General features: G+C 30.0%; 2 protein-coding genes across 9 annotated transcripts in view; both read left to right on the forward strand.

The window, feature by feature from the left end:
• The first annotated feature begins 70 nt into the window (after window positions 1-70).
• LOC114941896 (uncharacterized) lies at window positions 71-4,464 on the forward strand. Of its 6 annotated transcripts, none has more exons than XM_029317068.2 (3): window positions 71-2,121; window positions 2,277-2,478; window positions 2,670-4,464. In XM_029317068.2, exons 2-3 carry the CDS (start codon window positions 2,308-2,310, stop codon window positions 3,015-3,017), a joined length of 519 nt encoding a protein of 172 aa, XP_029172901.1. In that variant the 5' UTR covers window positions 71-2,121; window positions 2,277-2,307; the 3' UTR covers window positions 3,018-4,464. The 6 variants fall into 6 exon arrangements, with proteins under 6 accessions (XP_029172901.1, XP_029172902.1, XP_029172905.1 ...); XM_029317069.2 differs by having other exon boundaries at window positions 71-1,894; XM_029317072.2 differs by having other exon boundaries at window positions 71-1,787.
• A 7,893-nt stretch (window positions 4,465-12,357) lies between these two features.
• LOC114941916 (uncharacterized) overlaps window positions 12,358-17,596 on the forward strand; it is a 69,777-nt gene continuing 64,538 nt past the window's right edge. Inside the window, exon 1 of one of the 3 annotated variants that reach the window (XM_029317109.2) lies at window positions 12,358-12,767. In XM_029317109.2, the coding sequence (XP_029172942.1) occupies window positions 12,625-12,767 (143 nt within the window). In that variant the 5' untranslated portion in view covers window positions 12,358-12,624. Of the gene's footprint in view, window positions 12,772-17,596 lie in introns of all 3 variants that reach the window. The other 2 variants (XM_029317108.2, XM_085485363.1) reach the window with 2 other exon arrangements.

Raw genomic sequence — 17,596 nt, forward strand, 5'->3', positions numbered from 1 at the left:
CTTGCTTGTCTTCGGGCCATATCGTAAGATGGAGGCACCTGAACCAATCCATTCATCGCCGCGCATGTTGGACGTCATTCCGATGTAGTTTGAATATTTTAGAACGTCGTTTATTGCGAACATCCGTCATTCCCCTCGAGTTCTTTCCGAATTAATCGATTACGTGCTGGAAAGCAACAATACAATTTCTAGCTTCAAGCCTAAATAAAAACCGTCTAACGTTTGATGAACGTTTGCGAATTATATACAATCTATAACGAAGAACTCTATTGATAGAAAAAAATCAAAAGATTATTTTTATATTATTATATAAGGATATATTCTTGGAAATTCGTTAATTCGTACGTTAGGCAAATAATAGGCGGGTTTTGTCTTCACCGAATATGCGCACATCCGCACGGAATGTCGTGTGTACATATACTAAAATATTTGTATGGTGTCAGCTCAATCATACGTGGCTACATCCATATATCGATTATTTGCATAGGGGGTCAGTAGTGGAGTAGCGTTCCACCTGTCAGTCGGACATATAGTAGTTGCAACTACTTCCGGACGTGATACATTCAGTAGTTCGTATCTCTTAGATAGAACACGTTCTTACATGGCTATGTTCTCGGCACTCTTCGAGTAAGGCAAAGGGTAAGTGAAGAAAATAATTGAAATGTTTAATTAAATATATGCTTCCATATTGAAGAGAGATGTAATTCTATCATTATTTTTTAAATATGTGCGATGTGAATGCAAAATTAAAAACTGTGATGAAAAACTTTATACACAACATATTACATTTGTTGAGTCTGAAAAATTGTATTACTAATAATTTTTATCGATATATTATTTTTCTTTATTTTTTAAATCAATGATAGTTTATATTATATATACTTTGTAATTAAAAGAAAAGTCATCGCTGTATTAATTCGCTACGTTAAATGTTTTTGGATACATTAATTTATGGTTTCACAAATTTTTGAAAGTACGCTTGTGTGTGATCTATATTATTTTATCGGATTTAAAGGGTGTTGTGATTACTAAAAAGATTTTAAACATAAAAAATTTATTCTATTTCTATAATGTAACTATTTTAATAATGATAAAATTTAAATTCCAAGCACTCATACATTATTATTCATTTTGAATTTCTTAATAAGTTTTCTTCTTTATGTGCATATAATTTCCGACTATACAACGTGTCCGAAACACATTATTAAACATCGAATTCATTATCATTATGGTGAGTAAAGTAAAATTAAATTAAATAATTATCCATTGACGTAAATACACGCATATAATTTATGCAATCGAAACTGTAAATCGTATACATAATTTTCGTCAAGAAATCAATAACAGCAACACGCAAAATTTATATCTTCGTGCTTTTCTTTCGGCATTTATTATCTACAATAAAAGCTCATGAAATCTCAAGTTTCTTCACAGTGCATATTATATATTCGCATTCTGTTACACCGAACGAACATGATCGATACACCAGTTGTTCGCGGCGAAGGCACCGATAAATGGATGTCACGATATATGCATATATTTACGCACTGTTCACGAAATGTTACATTTTATCGTCACTAAAGTAAAAATATTTTGTTTCTGTCGCGAAATTATTTTCCAACGCTATCGAAACGAATCAATCCAAATACGTCGAGTATTTCACCGCGAGGGATGCGCGTCTCAACCCTTCTCGGTGTTTAAAGCGCACCACAAGACTCGTAGTAGGTCACCTATCACCACGTGTAATCGTCCTCGAGTCGAACTGCAACATAGTGCACTCGTGAATGGTATACTTATGCAATGCTAGAGTGAACGATAGGCATGAGAAAAAGAATATTATACGCGTTATTCGATCGATGAATCAATGATGCGTGATAAGGGATGAGTAATAAAAGTGAGAGTAATTGAATTAACGAGTTGAAACGAAGTCTTTTCAACAGAAAATGCAAAAAACATGATAAATGATACATTGCTTTTACTTGTCAGTTGTTAGAGAAAAATTAACGATTTAATGTCTTTTGAATTTACTCTGATAAACAATAGTATGAGCACTTTTTCGAAGCATTTGCTTCATTACACGACATCATTTACTGTATCTTCTATGATCGCCAGATTAATTATGTTAGTCATTATTTATCAAATATTATTTTAATTATTTGTAATTATTTGTAATTATTTATCACATATTATTTAAAGTATTTTTTAAGTAAAAGTAAATTTGTACCGCTTCACAATTATTATTTTTCTCTTTGATTATTTCTATTTATTTATTGCAGACATATTTGAATCGAATATTAATTTATTATTATGAAGCACCAGCAAGTAACCGTGGACATGACGAATATGATATTTACTGCTTGCTCTTATTTGGCGCTTGCCGGAGCGGTCTGGATATTTTTACGTCTTATTCAGGCATGCTTTTGGCTGCCAAAACATTTAAAAAGGCAAAATGACGTTCAAAGAATGTTGCAAGATAAGGTAAACTTGAATATTTATTAATTCAATTTCAATTATTTTTGTTTCTCTTCAACCCACAAATGATTTAAAGTTTATCTGATTTTATCTATTCTTCTATGTTGTATTTGAAAAAAATAATTGATTTAAGAAGAGTTTAAAAAGAATTTCATCAGACTTATCGATTATTTTAAACTAATGGTACGTTCTTTCAGGTTGACAGTTATGAAAAGTATGTGTTAGAATGCGAAGAGAAGGAAAAGGCGGAAATGTTGGATCAGATCGACGATGAGAAGAAGAGTCTCGAGATGTCAGAAAAATGGAAAGAACGACGAGAATGTCTAGACATGCTCAAGCGAGAGCTGCAAAGAGTTCGCGAAGGCAAAGATATGTCCGATTGGGACGCTTTGCTAGAGGAGGAACTAAAGAAGCATGAACTAGACCCCAATCTTTTAGATGAAGAGGAAGAAGAGGAGGAAATCTTTAAGAAGGATATTAATAAAGAAAAAAGTGAAGAGAAAAGTGAGAAAAAAGATAAAATCGAGGCGAAGAAGGAAAAGTAATAATTACATTGAGTGCCTTAAAAGTGCCTTATTAAGACTGTTGAATTGCTTTATGAAAACTTATATCGGTATGTAGAAGAATATTTAAAAACGTAAATCTTGAAAAAGTTTTGTAAAATATTCTATATACTCAATAATTATTAAAATAATTAAAGTGGACTTAATAGGACGAGTGTTCTTACATTGCTTACTGTATTGATAATTGAATTTTATTCATGATTTTATTTATCAATACAGAGAGAATACAGTTTTATTAAAATAATTCTAAATTTAATTAATATTTATAAAAAATATTTATATTGTGTGGAAATGCAATCAGTGTAAGGAATGCTTCTCGTGTAGTAATTACCACAATATAATTAATGACAAAGATAAGTAGTTAAATAAAGGCGTGTTTTCAAAGCAAAAATTACATGCATGTACATTTATACATGTATAAAATATTGTTTTATTAGTGTAAAATTATTCTTTTTTATGTTGAAAGAAAGAATTACGTACAATATTTAAGAAAAAAGTGATCACTTTTTCATATTGAATTATTATCCAAGAGTGGAGAAGTGAAGCTTTATATGTATCTAAGTAGATATATCTTTATATATGTATATCTAAAATCTAAATAGACTATATATATATAGACGAACTATATAATACAACTATATAGACAAATAACATCACTAATTCACTTCGTTGTGTTGCCATTATTGCGATCAATATACAAAACAAATGGAACGTAAATGTCTACCTCGACAAACTTCTGCCTGTTTCTAATAATACCTGCTTTTATTAAATGTGTCATATGTGTCGATATTCTACGTGCGCAATAATAATTACGAATTAATTTAATTGTCATGAAGCAGTAGCACTATTTGCAAAAACGGAATTTAATTAGGGAGATGATGCAATCTTTTAAATATTTATTTATTTACATGTATGTATATCTTAACACGGTACGAACGAAAAATATGAGGTGTATTAGTGGTATTATATACATACATACGCATATACACATATTTACATATTTCTGTATTTAAGCATGTGTTATTTTATGAAGCTTTCTAGGTAGATGTAGGAAACACATTTTAGCAAATTAAAATAGCGTGACCAAGAGAATAATAATTATATATGTATAGAAGAATTATATTGAACCGTGCAATATATATAATAATTTATATGGTATATAACTATTGTATTTTTAAATGTTGAATTTATGCTTTTATATTACTGTGGTTTTATATTATTATTATTGTGTAAAATTAATTATGTTTGCATTTTAGAAATTCAATTCTTAATTTTTATTAATATCGTCTGAACGATATGTAACATTTTGGTTTTTAAAATGTAAACATTATTTTGAAGTTTAAGCTACACTTGTTTTATTCAATCAGTGGAGCTACGTATTGTAAATTGTACTAGTATCTACGGCTTTAATACATTGCTATCGGAGGCAGGTGCATGCATCACCTTTTTTTATTCTACCTGTCGATGCCATTGTACGAAAGTCAAGGTCAGCGGCAGACTAATTTAAAAAGCAGTTTACTGGCATAGCTCCAACTAGAACGGTGATTATTTTCTTCAGCAACAGAGATCTCTCTGCTCTCTACAGATGAACGAAGAAAATTTAGAAATTTTGCGGCGTCATATATTATAATAATGGATGTTCTAAAATTTTTGTGTTATTTAAATGCGAAGTTAAATTAATTTGTGTGCATGATTTTTTAACAAGATTTGTTTTAATACAATATATTATACGATGTGCAATATATTAAATAATTAAACTTTAAAATCTAAAAAGCAAAGTTTCGAGCAAGCAATAGTAAGGCATACAAAATTTATTTTTTAAAAATTAATGATATATCTATGTTTTTTAAGAGAAATTCAATTTTTAGTTAATAAAAAAATCTTTATTTAAAATCAAGAATTTATTGTGTCACTTTGTACATGTCAAGTGTATATATAGTGCATCTTGTTCTACTGCAAGATCACTTTTCTATCGAGATTATGTCAACTTAAATGGATGAGTATCAGTAGACAGATATTGATTATTCTACATAAAATATTATATAGTTACGTTGACATAATGTTCGCATGGAGAGTGCGCATAAAATAATAATAATAATCTTTCATATTTTTTATATAGGCGCGAATTGCATATTAAACAATATAAATACGAAAGATAATAGAAATAAACAATACAAAATCTTAAAAATGTATTTTAGCACATCTCTTATTTTTCGCTAATATTATCAGAGAGAAAGATGAGAGCGGCCAGGCCGGCGTTTTGGCTGTTACCGTTTTTACGGGACTGCTTGAAGCGCCCCTCGCACCCGTTTTCAATATCGGAACTAACTCACACCCATTTTCTGGCAGGGTCGATAAAGTTTGTATTTGGTGCGAGTCCGTGCTACGCCCATAATTTTCGTGTTGAGAAACTTGGTGCTAGAATCCATTTCAAGTTCAAACCCTGCTGTTTTAATTTTTTTAATTTCGTTTTTTTTTCAAAGTTTTTTCAAAGTGTATTCACAAAAGTTATTATGTATTAGAACAATCAATTAATAAATTATTATTTGATAATTATTAAAATTATACGCACATTTTTTAACAATTTTGCTTATGTAACTAAAACTTTATAAGTTTGTAATCAATTTAATATTTTTTTAGTTTTCATAAAAAAATTGTAATCTTTCCTAATTATAAAATTGTTAAAAAATATGAAATCATTTTAATAATTATAAATTAATAATTTATTACTTTATTGTCTTACACATAATAAAGTATTTGAATACACCTTTAAAAAAAAATAGAAAAAAAATAGAAAAAGCAGGTTTTGAACTTGAAAGATCCAGAATTCTAACTCGTCGTCTCACCCACTCGACTACGGATATTACCTAACGTTCCTTTCTATCAGTACAGTACATTAGGGAGGCCCACAGAAACTTCAACAATTAAATCTTATTAATTATATATATATATATATATATATATATATATATATATATACATACAGGGTGTTTCATTTTAATTTCCCCAGGCAAATATTTCGGAAAATAATAAAAAATCGAAAAAATGTTTGAGACAAAAGTTGTATGATTTCTAGGGGGACATAAGATGGTGTTATTAATTTGACCTTGAAAAGTTACATGAAAGTTACGTGAAGATCATTTTGAATTTCTTAAATGGAATACCCTATATATTTTTGCATATTCCTGTAGCTTATGTTGAAAGCTTTCCAAAACACTATAAATAAATATTTTTTCATCAAGTACTTTTCGAGTTATAAGGTTTAAAGTTGACAATTTTTTTACATAAAATGTAAAATATCTTGTAAAACATTTAGTTTTCGCTAATCTTACCTTAACACTTTTATGCACAAAATAATGAGACCAAATAATTATTTAAAAAAGTATGTAATATGCAACAATGCAACTGCATACTTATTTACTTTAAAAGCAACTATTTGTTTTGTTTATACCAATTAATTGATCTCATTATTTTGTGCATAAAAGTATCAAGGTAAGATTATCGAAAACTAAATGTTTTACAAGATATTTTACATTTTATGTTAAAAATTGTTAATTTCAAACCTTTATAATTCAAAAAGTACTTGATGAAAAAATATTTATTTATAGTGTTTTCGAAAGCTTTTAACATAACAAGAATCAAGAATATGCAAAAATATATAGGGTATTCCATTTAAGTAATTCAAAATGATCTTCACGTGACTTTCATGTAACTTTTGAAGGTCAAACTAATAGCACCATCGTATGTCCCCCTAGAAACCGTACAACTTTTGTCTCAAACATTTTTTCGATTTTTTATTATTTTCCGAAATATTTGCCTGGAGAAATTAAAATGAAACACCCTGTATATATATTAATATATATAATTAACACGAGTTATTGTATCTTGTATTAGTGGAAGAGATGTGTAATAATTAATAATTAAAAGTTAAGCAATATTTAGGAAGACCGAGATTGTTTCCTTGTGAAATTACACACAATAAATTTTGTCCTCCTTTACATTGTTAGAAAATGTTTGAAGCGCTATCATTTCCCCACCACCTTGCGGTAGATAGCATGGTGCGCTTTTTTTATAGTGGTTTCCCCAATAGGCCTAATCCACTATTTTTATGTAATGCATGAAGCAAAAGTTGTTACATAAGCTGTAATTTATGAACAATTGATTTTATTAATAAATATATTAAAACTGTAAATATTAATATAACTGTTAATGTAATTTTTAATATATATTATATTATATTTAATATTTATCGCCGCTTCTATTAATATGAAGTGCAATGTCAACGTGCAATAATGTACAATTATTTAAAGTTTCCATGCCTAATGTATCATGCCGGTATAAAAGAACGTCAAGTAGCATGCGTAGCCGAGCGACTAAGATGACGAGCTGAAATCGTGGACATTTCAAGTTGAAACCCCTGCCTTTTTCAGATTTTTTTTTTCACTTTTTTCAAATAAGTTATTATGTGTAAGAATAATCAATATATCATTATTTGATAATTTTTTTTGTAATGGAACAAAATAAATTATTTTTTAATTCTGCAAGGAATTTAATTATTATGCAAACGCCCACACACATAATTTAGATATTCAATTTTTTGTAGTTCAAATGTTTCTTGCAATCTGTATACGACAATCAGTCCACTCGCTGTGCCACAGATTGCATCGCATAATACGCTCAGAGTTATAATACGATAGAGATCGCTTTTTTTCGCTGTTTTTCCTTGAAATAAATAAATTTTACGTGTTGTGTACGCGTGTTTAGTATATTTGTTTCTTTCATATTAATTTTAACTATAATTAGTTTTTTAATTAAGATTATTTTAGTGTTAGTTGTTTATTTGTTAGTGTCCTGTTTTCTTTAATTTCGCATTTTTTAATTTTCTTTTTTTTTTGGTGTTGGTGCTAATTATTATTTTTATTTTACAATGTCGAGTAAACACCGGTTTTACGATAAATGTGTGTATTTAAATTGCACAAATATTAGGACAAAAGATGGAAAACGTTTATTTCGATTTCCATTACAAACGGGTGCGAGACATGATTTATGGTTACGCAATAGTGGTGAGTTTATAAAATTGATTTACTTATTTATATCAATATATAATATATATTGATATGATATATGAAACAAATATATATATATATTCTTTGTTTTTTTTAATAAAATATGTCAGATATTATGTATGTTTACGTATGGATTACATTGAAGTGTTTCTTTGCCGCGTTTTTCTGATCTCGCCGAACGGTTCGCGAATCCTGTGCGAATAAAAAACGATGCGCGTGTGTGTGTGCGTGCGATTGTGATGATCAGTTTCAGTTCGTCTTCAACGCTTGACGAGAGAAGAGGTCCCGAACTGCTGTAAGTTTATAAAAACATATTTTTGTATAACACATTAGAACGATTTTATATTATTTTTTTGTCTAGAAAACGTTATATTAATAACCGTTATGAAAACGATCTCGACGACGGTCGTCACCGGCATCGTCGCCGTCGTCGAGATCGTTTTCATAACGGTTATTAATATAACGTTTTCTAGACAAAAAAAATAATATAAAATCGTTCTAATGTGTTATACAAAAATATGTTTTTATAAACTTACAGCAGTTCGGGACCTCTTCTCTCGTCAAGCGTTGAAGACGAACTGAAACTGATCATCACAATCGCACGCACACACACACGCGCATCGTTTTTTATTCGCACAGGATTCGCGAACCGTTCGGCGAGATCAGAAAAACGCGGCAAAGAAACACTTCAACGTAATCCATACGTAAACATACATAATATCTGACATATTTTATTAAAAAAATCAAAGAATATATATATATATTTGTTTCATATATCATATCAATATATATTATATATTGATATAAATAAGTAAATCAATTTTATAAACTCACCACTATTGCGTAACCATAAATCATGTCTCGCACCCGTTTGTAATGGAAATCGAAATAAACGTTTTCCATCTTTTGTCCTAATATTTGTGCAATTTAAATACACACATTTATCGTAAAACCGGTGTTTACTCGACATTGTAAAATAAAAATAATAATTAGCACCAACACCAAAAAAAAAGAAAATTAAAAAATGCGAAATTAAAGAAAACAGGACACTAACAAATAAACAACTAACACTAAAATAATCTTAATTAATAAAAAACTAATTATAGTTAAAATTAATATGAAAGAAACAAATATACTAAACACGCGTACACAACACGTAAAATTTATTTATTTCAAGGAAAAACAGCGTAAAGCGATCTCTATCGTATTATAACTCTGAGCGTATTATGCGATGCAATCTGTGGCACAGCGAGTGGACTGATTGTCGTATACAGATTGCAAGAAACATTTGAACTAAAAAAAATTGAATATCTAAATTATGTGTGTGGGCGTTTGCATTAATAATTAAATTCCTTGCAGAATTAAAAAATAATTTATTTTGTTCCATTACAAAAAAAATTATCAAATAATGATATATTGAAAACAAAGTGATAAATATAAGGCCAACTTATCGAGCTGAATATTCGAGATGTTCAGTCAACTACCATTTATTACATGTATAAATTATAAAACTACAGTCATTATATTAAAACTAACGCAAATTACAATCATTCTAAACGTTTCGACCGCACGCGGTCTTCTTCAGTATAATTATTGAAATATAAATTCTTACAATTCACATAATATCGAAATTTAATTATAGTTATTCAGAATCAAGAGTTTTCGAGCAATTAACGCGTGTTTCAATCCGTCCTGTCCAACAATGTTCGCCTCGATATGATCCCTGATTTTGTTCAGATCTCGGATAGTTTCATCGTTAATATGCGAGAAATCAACCCGTTCCGTAGGCGCTATCATCGTTCTTCTTGACAATTTTGCTACTTATTAACAGTTATTAAGGATGACACATAACAAACCAACAATACAGAAAGACAGCTCATTTTAAACTCTACTTGATCGGAGAGCGTGCGTGTTTATATAGGATCAAATATCTATGTTTTACTCGTTAATGTCCTATTTGTCCTATTATTATTTCTTGTTCGCTAATATATCCAAAATATCAAAATACGACTCGCTAAGTAACTCAGTATCTTTGTTTAAATTTAGTCCATTTTTTGTATACTCAGAAGCAATGGTTACCCTCTTGATCTGATTTTTAACAAAATTAATCATCGGATAGAACACATCATATCTAAGGGGAGCATTATAGAGAGACAGGCCAACATAGAAAGAACAAAAAGTATAAGAAATGACTCGGTCAATAAAAAATTCTTTGTCATTCCGTATATAGATGGGATCTCAGAAATGATTGTTTCCTCGGTAAAAAATAAAAATTGTATGGTAGGGTATAGATGTCTCAACAAACTGAATAATATTATTAAAGCGCAGAAAGATAAAACTAAACATCCATGCAATTCGAATGTGGTTTATAAGATCAGTTGCAATAATTGTAATGCATCTTATGTAGGCCAAACAAAGAGGCAATTGCAGACGCGAATAAAAGAACATAAAAATAATATTAGGTTGGACTCAACGAAACATTCAGTAATTTCTGAACACATAATAAATGAACATCATACTTTTAATTGGGACAATGTTAAGATCATGGACAACGAAAATAATTATTATAAAAGACTCATTTCTGAGATGCTACATATCAAGGAACAAAAAAATGGACTAAATTTAAACAAAGATACTGAGTTACTTAGCGAGTCGTATTTTGATATTTTGGATATATTAGCGAACAAGAAATAATAATAGGACAAATAGGACATTAACGAGTAAAACATAGATATTAGATCATATATAAACACGCACGCTCTCCGATCAAGTAGAGTTTAAAATGAGCTGTCTTTCTGTATTGTTGGTTTGTTATGTGTCATCCTTAATAACTGTTAATAAGTAGCAAAATTGTCAAGAAGAACGATGATAGCGCCTACGGAACGGGTTGATTTCTCGCATATTAACGATGAAACTATCCGAGATCTGAACAAAATCAGGGATCATATCGAGGCGAACATTGTTGGACAGGACGGATTGAAACACGCGTTAATTGCTCAAAAACTCTTGATTCTGAATAACTATAATTAAATTTCGATATTATGTGAATTGTAAGAATTTATATTTCAATAATTATACTGAAGAAGACCGCGTGCGGTCGAAACGTTTAGAATGATTGTAATTTGCGTTAGTTTTAATATAATGACTGTAGTTTTATAATTTATACATGTAATAAATGGTAGTTGACTGAACATCTCGAATATTCAGCTCGATAAGTTGGCCTTATATTTATCACTTTGTTTTCAATATACGAGCGACAATTGTATTAATTTATTTTTAATGATATATTGATTATTACACATTTATACACATAATAACTTATTTGAAAAAAGTGAAAAAAAAATCTGAAAAAGGCAGGGGTTTGAACTTGAAATGTCCACGATTTCAGCTCGTCATCTTAGTTGCTCGGCTACGCATGCTACTTGACGTTCTTTTATACCGGCATGATACATTCATTAGGCATGGAAACTTTAAATAATTGTACATTATTGCACGTTGACATTGCACTTCATATTAATAGAAGTGGCGATAAATATTAAATATAATATAATATATATTAAAAATTACATTCCAAAATCCAGGTGGTCGAACAATTAATCGTTCTTTTTATTTTAATTAAAATAAGATTTATATATTTCATTACACATATACATATATATATATATTTTAATAATTATATTTTAGTTTTTATACAAATTATATAAATACATATATATATATATATATATATATATATATATATATAAATAAAGAGAAAAGATCGCACATATACAGAATGAATACGTGATACTGTGTTAACACGAAAATTATGGGCGTAGCACGGACTCGCACCAAATACAAACTTTATCGACCCTGCCAGAAAATGGGTGTGCAGTTAGTTCCGATATTAAAAACGGGTGCGAGGGGCGCTTCAAGCAGTCCCGTAAAAACGGTAACAGCCAAAACGCCGGCCTGGCCGCTCTCATCTTTCTCTCTGATATTATGTAACATGCGTTCTATATTTATGACTGTTCAATTAACAAATTTTTGATGAAATAACTATAGTTTTGTAATTTTCCGTAGATATAATTACTTTAGATCGATACTTAATTAATTTATTACAGAATAAATCTTTATTCTGTTTTTCATTAATTAATTTTCTTTATTTTCATTGTTTCAGATGATTGTACCTGCTGAGCGGTTCGCAGCCGCTACGTAGTTCCTATATTCGCCGTTAGATGGCGCCACCATCGCGAATTCCGCTATCTCGCGCAACTCGCGGCGCACTTCAGTTCTCGGTCGGATGGCGCTGAATGTGTATGCGTGCGCGGACTTGTGTCGGAACTCGGAGTCGACGGGTGCACGGGGAAGCCGTTCCGCGGGGCGAGTAACGAGCGAACGTTTCCGTGTCGTCGTTCGCGCGTCCTACGACGCGAATCGCGAAAACGTGTGAAAGTGTCGATCGTCCTCGCGCGGCTCAGCAGCGATGTCGGGCTCCGACCAACGACGAGTCGCGTCCCTGTGAGAGTGCGGACGTTCGTCCTATGTACAGCCGCGTCGCGAACCCGAAGAGGACCGGTCACAATGGGAGCCGCACCAGGAAGCATCCCCGTAAGGACGAGGCGAACGTCGACAGCGATGACTCCGCGTCATCCTGCCAGCTAGGAGGACATCGCGTTCCCGCCAAGTAAGTAAGTGCTTAAAGAGTCTACGAGACAGTTTGTTGTTGTCTTGTATATGTTTTGACGTTTGACGTTTCGAATCTGTCATGTGTGACAATCAAATTTTTTGGCGATATCGCGTCTAAGACGCGACGTATCTTCGATATCGAACGCTAAACTGTAGATGCGGAAGTATCCTAGTAATTCTATTTTCGTTAACAATTTCGATAGTTTTATTAATAACCAACTTCACGACGTACACGATGGACGTCGTGAGTCGACATGCACAGTGTTTATCTCGAGGAATTATCGAATGTATATACATTTCTCGGCCTGCATCACGCGATTGCAAATGCGCCGTTCACGTTGAACTATCGTATTTCCGTGTATATATTTTCATAAGAGTAGCACGCGAGGAATCAAAGCCGCGCCGGCGCGTGCCACTCGCGCATGATTCCTCCCCCCCTTCTTCTCTTCTTCCCTCTCTTGCCGCAGTTCGACGTATTCAAAATATTGCTTAAAAAAATATATTTTTATAGATTTATTTTTACAAGTCATATACGTACCATGTAGGAATTTTAAAAAAATCTGAAAATATCGGAGTAAAAAGTATTTCTCGTTTCGTCTTTTTTTTTAATATTACGAAATTTATATATACATTGAAAAATGTTTGTTTACTTGACTGAACTTTTCAACTAAATATTATTTTGTTAATTAAACATAAAAAGATATTTAAATTAAATATAACGTTAAATCTAATAAAATGTATATTTAATTTGAATACTAATATATGTTTAAGTAACAAATTAGTAATTTAGTTGAAAGGTTTAGTCAAGTTAACAATTTTTTCAGTATATATATACTTAACAAAATTTATTATAAATATATATAAATACTTAACAAATATATGTAACAAGCATATATAAATACTTGATAAGAAGTTATAAGTATATTTTATATATGTGTATCACTATGTTTAGATAAATTTCATTGCTTTTATTTTGATACATGTAAATATTTGATAATACATTGAAATAATTTGGAACTTTTCAAAGACGCGAAAAAATGAAAATTTCAAAGGACGTCATTTTGGCAAATGAGGAATTAAATAGTAATAAGAGAATCAATTTTTTCCTCAGCACAAGTGATGCATCGTGAACACAATTGATGCGTTTTCGTTTTGCACGTGCAGATGAAGAACATGGATCGATACAGTTTGCGTGCCTTTTGACGATCTTTCTGACGCAAAATCTCGGTTAACAAAGCGTCATTGAGAAGGTCAAGGATTCCCGCGTGACCGTGTTTCTTTAACCGGGAAAGGATAGGATTTATCTTTCTCAGGGGTTTTCGATCCGCACGATTCGAATCCAAGCACGACATGAGATTATTTAATATATGTACAATTAAGGAGATCTCTCGATTCAGAATTAAAATTTAGATATAAATAACATAAAATTATGCTTAAAATACTTTTTATGCATCGAAAAAATTTGTTAACTAAACCTTTCAACTAAATATTATTTTGTTAATTGAACATAAAAATAAATGAAATATATAACATATTACATTTAACAAAACGTATATTTATTTAAATACTAATATATGTTAAATTAACAAAATAGTAATTTAGTTGAAAGTCAAGTTTAATTAAGTTAACAACTTTTTTTTCAGTGTGTAAAATTTACTTTTTATACTAATTCATAACTATTTCTGATTGTGAGAATTGAAAACACTATTGCAATTATAAAAAAAAAGATTTAATAAAATTCGCAGAAATAAGCTGCTGACTAACAATAAGTTACCTATGATATTTCGGTAATATTATTTAGGGCCGGTCGTTTCAACTCTTGGTAAATTTTACCCGATAAGTATCTTTGTATCTTTTTTTAGAATTTATCTGAAAAGAGACGAAAATATGCTACGTGTCAGATAAAACTTATCAAGAAGTTGGAAAAATGGGCCCTTAATGTGACATGCACATAGTATTCCTTTTAACTTATAAAAACTTATAAATCTTGCACATTTCCCCTTATTTTTTTTCTATCTCTCTATCTATAATAGTGTTATTAATACAGATTTATCAGACACATTTTTTAGCTCTAATGGTAATTATCTTGTTGGCCAAAAACTTATTATTTTTTTTAATCAGCAAATTAATTATGTACATACTTTCAAACACTGTTTTCTATAAAAAATAATGCTGAGATCTCGCGCATTCTATATATGTTCGAGTACAAAGGATAAACATGCACGCGTAAATTATCGAGTGCAACATCTATTCGAGGCAGACGCATCGATTCTGCGCAATAATATTCACAGCGTAACGCGTGCATTATGAAGGCACTGTCGTGTATAGGTTCAACGATTCGCGAATGAGAGCTTTGTGCGAAGAATTTAGAATTTTGTTATGCAGGCAATGAGTGCTATATATGGCTGTCAGGTGACCAAAGGTCAATGACCTCCAATCGTACATACATGTGACGCATCATTGATTAAGAGTTTCATCACAGAATTTTTTTTTTTTATAATACGAATGTCATAGATCCATTGAAGAGAGCGACATTTCTCTGACAAGTTGTCGGAATCTTTTTCCGATGAAACATTTTACATTGGAGACAAACAGATGAACCCTTATTTAAATCGTGATTTAATTTTTCATTTTTCCATATTAAACACACATTTTAGCACACACAAAAAAGTCTCAATTAAAAGTTATTTGAAGTTCGCAATATATATAATAAATCCAAATACAAAATTTCAAACTTTTTAATTTTTTAATAAAATTACGATAATGAGAATTAATAGATGTTTTTTAATATATTAATATAAGGATGTCCAGAATCGCGCGTGGTCGGTTATAATTTATTGTATAATTTATATACTATTATATTTGATTTAATTATTAAACTTATTTATTGTGAAAAAAATATTACCTTAATAATTTAATATATTATTTGTATATTATATTATGTACTGCAGGAATTACTAATATTCGAGTATTTTGACTAACACACTTTTGGTTTACGAAAATTAAATTGAACAAAGATTCAACAAAGCTGTAAATTATTAGATAGATATTATATGATTTTTCGCGTGTAAAAACTATTGAGCCAATTTGTTTCGTGCCTGTTCATTCTCCAAATTGTAAAGGAGAGAATTATCTTTGAATTCTATCAAATTTCACGTTCGCTAATCAAATTGCATATAAAGAATCGGTCTGCTAACAATAGCGAATTATACATTTTATCTTTCGGATGGATCGTGACAGTTTAACAATTAATAGAAAAGTTATCAGTTTTCCTATTCGACAGTATAAATTGCGAATGTGGTAGAAACAATATTTCTGTATTTGATAGCAGAAGAATGAAATAAAAGAATAAAAATTCATTTTTTTAGATAAAATTTGTGAAGGTTTAAAATGTGAAGGTTTATGATTGGCAATTTACACAATATAAATGGAGTTATTTTATTTTTAAAATAAATTTTCACAGAGGCTAAAATATGTAAGATAACATGCAAAAACAATGTAAAATAATTCATCGATTCTTAATATTTCCATGAATAGCTTTTATTTTAAAAAGTATAATTTGTTTTGCAAAAATCTACGTTACAATAGAAATATTTTTGTATTATTACTTAGAAATCATTTGCTATGTGTATTATATTGCAATATGGAAATTATTTCTCATTGCAAAATTTTTTTTATATATGACTTTTAACTTCTGTTACAGAATTTTCCTTTTACAAATTCTTTATTAATGTTAATTATCGTATTTATCGCAGATCGTATTTTTGCTTAAAAAATTCTACTTTCATCAAGTGATAAATATCTTTTTGGTCTTTTTGCGTATTAATTTTACAATATCGAGGTTTTCTCATTTCCACAAAACAACTGTATGTGCGTATTTATCGTAAAATATAAATACCTTGGGGCGTTCGACATGTGATGTTTTCTACGAACATATTCAATCTCGGTCGCGGATTCACAAATAGCGCAATGTTCCACATGTGAAATTGCACGTTGCTGCATTTGGCGGGAGATGCTCGCATCTTCCGGCAGTTAAATAAATCGTATATGCACTCTTTCTCGTGAAACAGAAAAATCCACAATTCGCAACGAACTGTTATAACAGTTTGAGGCGATTAAACGAAACTGAGATATAATGGACATTTAGAGTTTGTATGTTTTAGAAAAAGAATTTTAATATTCAGAGCAACATATATATATATACACTATAATTTAATCAGCATTAATTGCGTTCCTGGAATTGCTTATCGTTTTAAAATATTTATGAGCTCTAATATTACTTGTTTTAGAGAAAAATAAAATTAGTATTTTCTATAATTTTCGAATTAAAAATTTTGTATTAATGTAGAAAAATCAATAACTACATTTTTTGCTGACTAAAACATTTCTGATTACTGTGCATAGTTGCGTACTCTCCCTTTAATATTAATAAATTTATAACTTAAAATTATATTATTGCAAATTGCACTCGATTTCTATCAAAATAAGTGACAGACTTTATTACAAAAAATTTTATTATAAATTTTGATTTAGTTCTAAAAGGATTTTACTTCGATATAATTTTAATTTGAGTATTTAAGTTGAGCTGTTATAAATCAAAGTTTAATAAACAAAAATTGTTTCAAATTATTTAAAGATCTGTTGATGAAAGAAAGTCTATATACTACTTATAGAATTTATAATTAGCTATTCAAGAAGAAAATTATAACCGTGACTAGATATTTTATTTAGCGAATACTGTTTAGATTAGTCCGCTCTAGATATGTCATTTATCGAAAATGCGCACATATATGTGCAATTTCCTTCAGCTGCATTCATCGCAGAATC

The sequence above is a fragment of the Nylanderia fulva genome, unplaced genomic scaffold (assembly GCF_048542155.1).
Source record: "Nylanderia fulva isolate GAGA-0341 unplaced genomic scaffold, ASM4854215v1 Scaffold36, whole genome shotgun sequence".
Classification (NCBI taxonomy): domain Eukaryota; kingdom Metazoa; phylum Arthropoda; class Insecta; order Hymenoptera; family Formicidae; genus Nylanderia; species Nylanderia fulva.

Bases quoted from the DNA above. Each gene is read 5' to 3' on its own strand.
- LOC114941896 (XM_029317068.2), top strand. From the start codon at position 2,308: ATGAAGCACCAGCAAGTAACCGTGGACATGACGAATATGATATTTACT. The intron at 2,479-2,669 runs GTAAACTTGAAT...ACGTTCTTTCAG, and splicing joins AAAGAATGTTGCAAGATAAG to GTTGACAGTTATGAAAAGTA.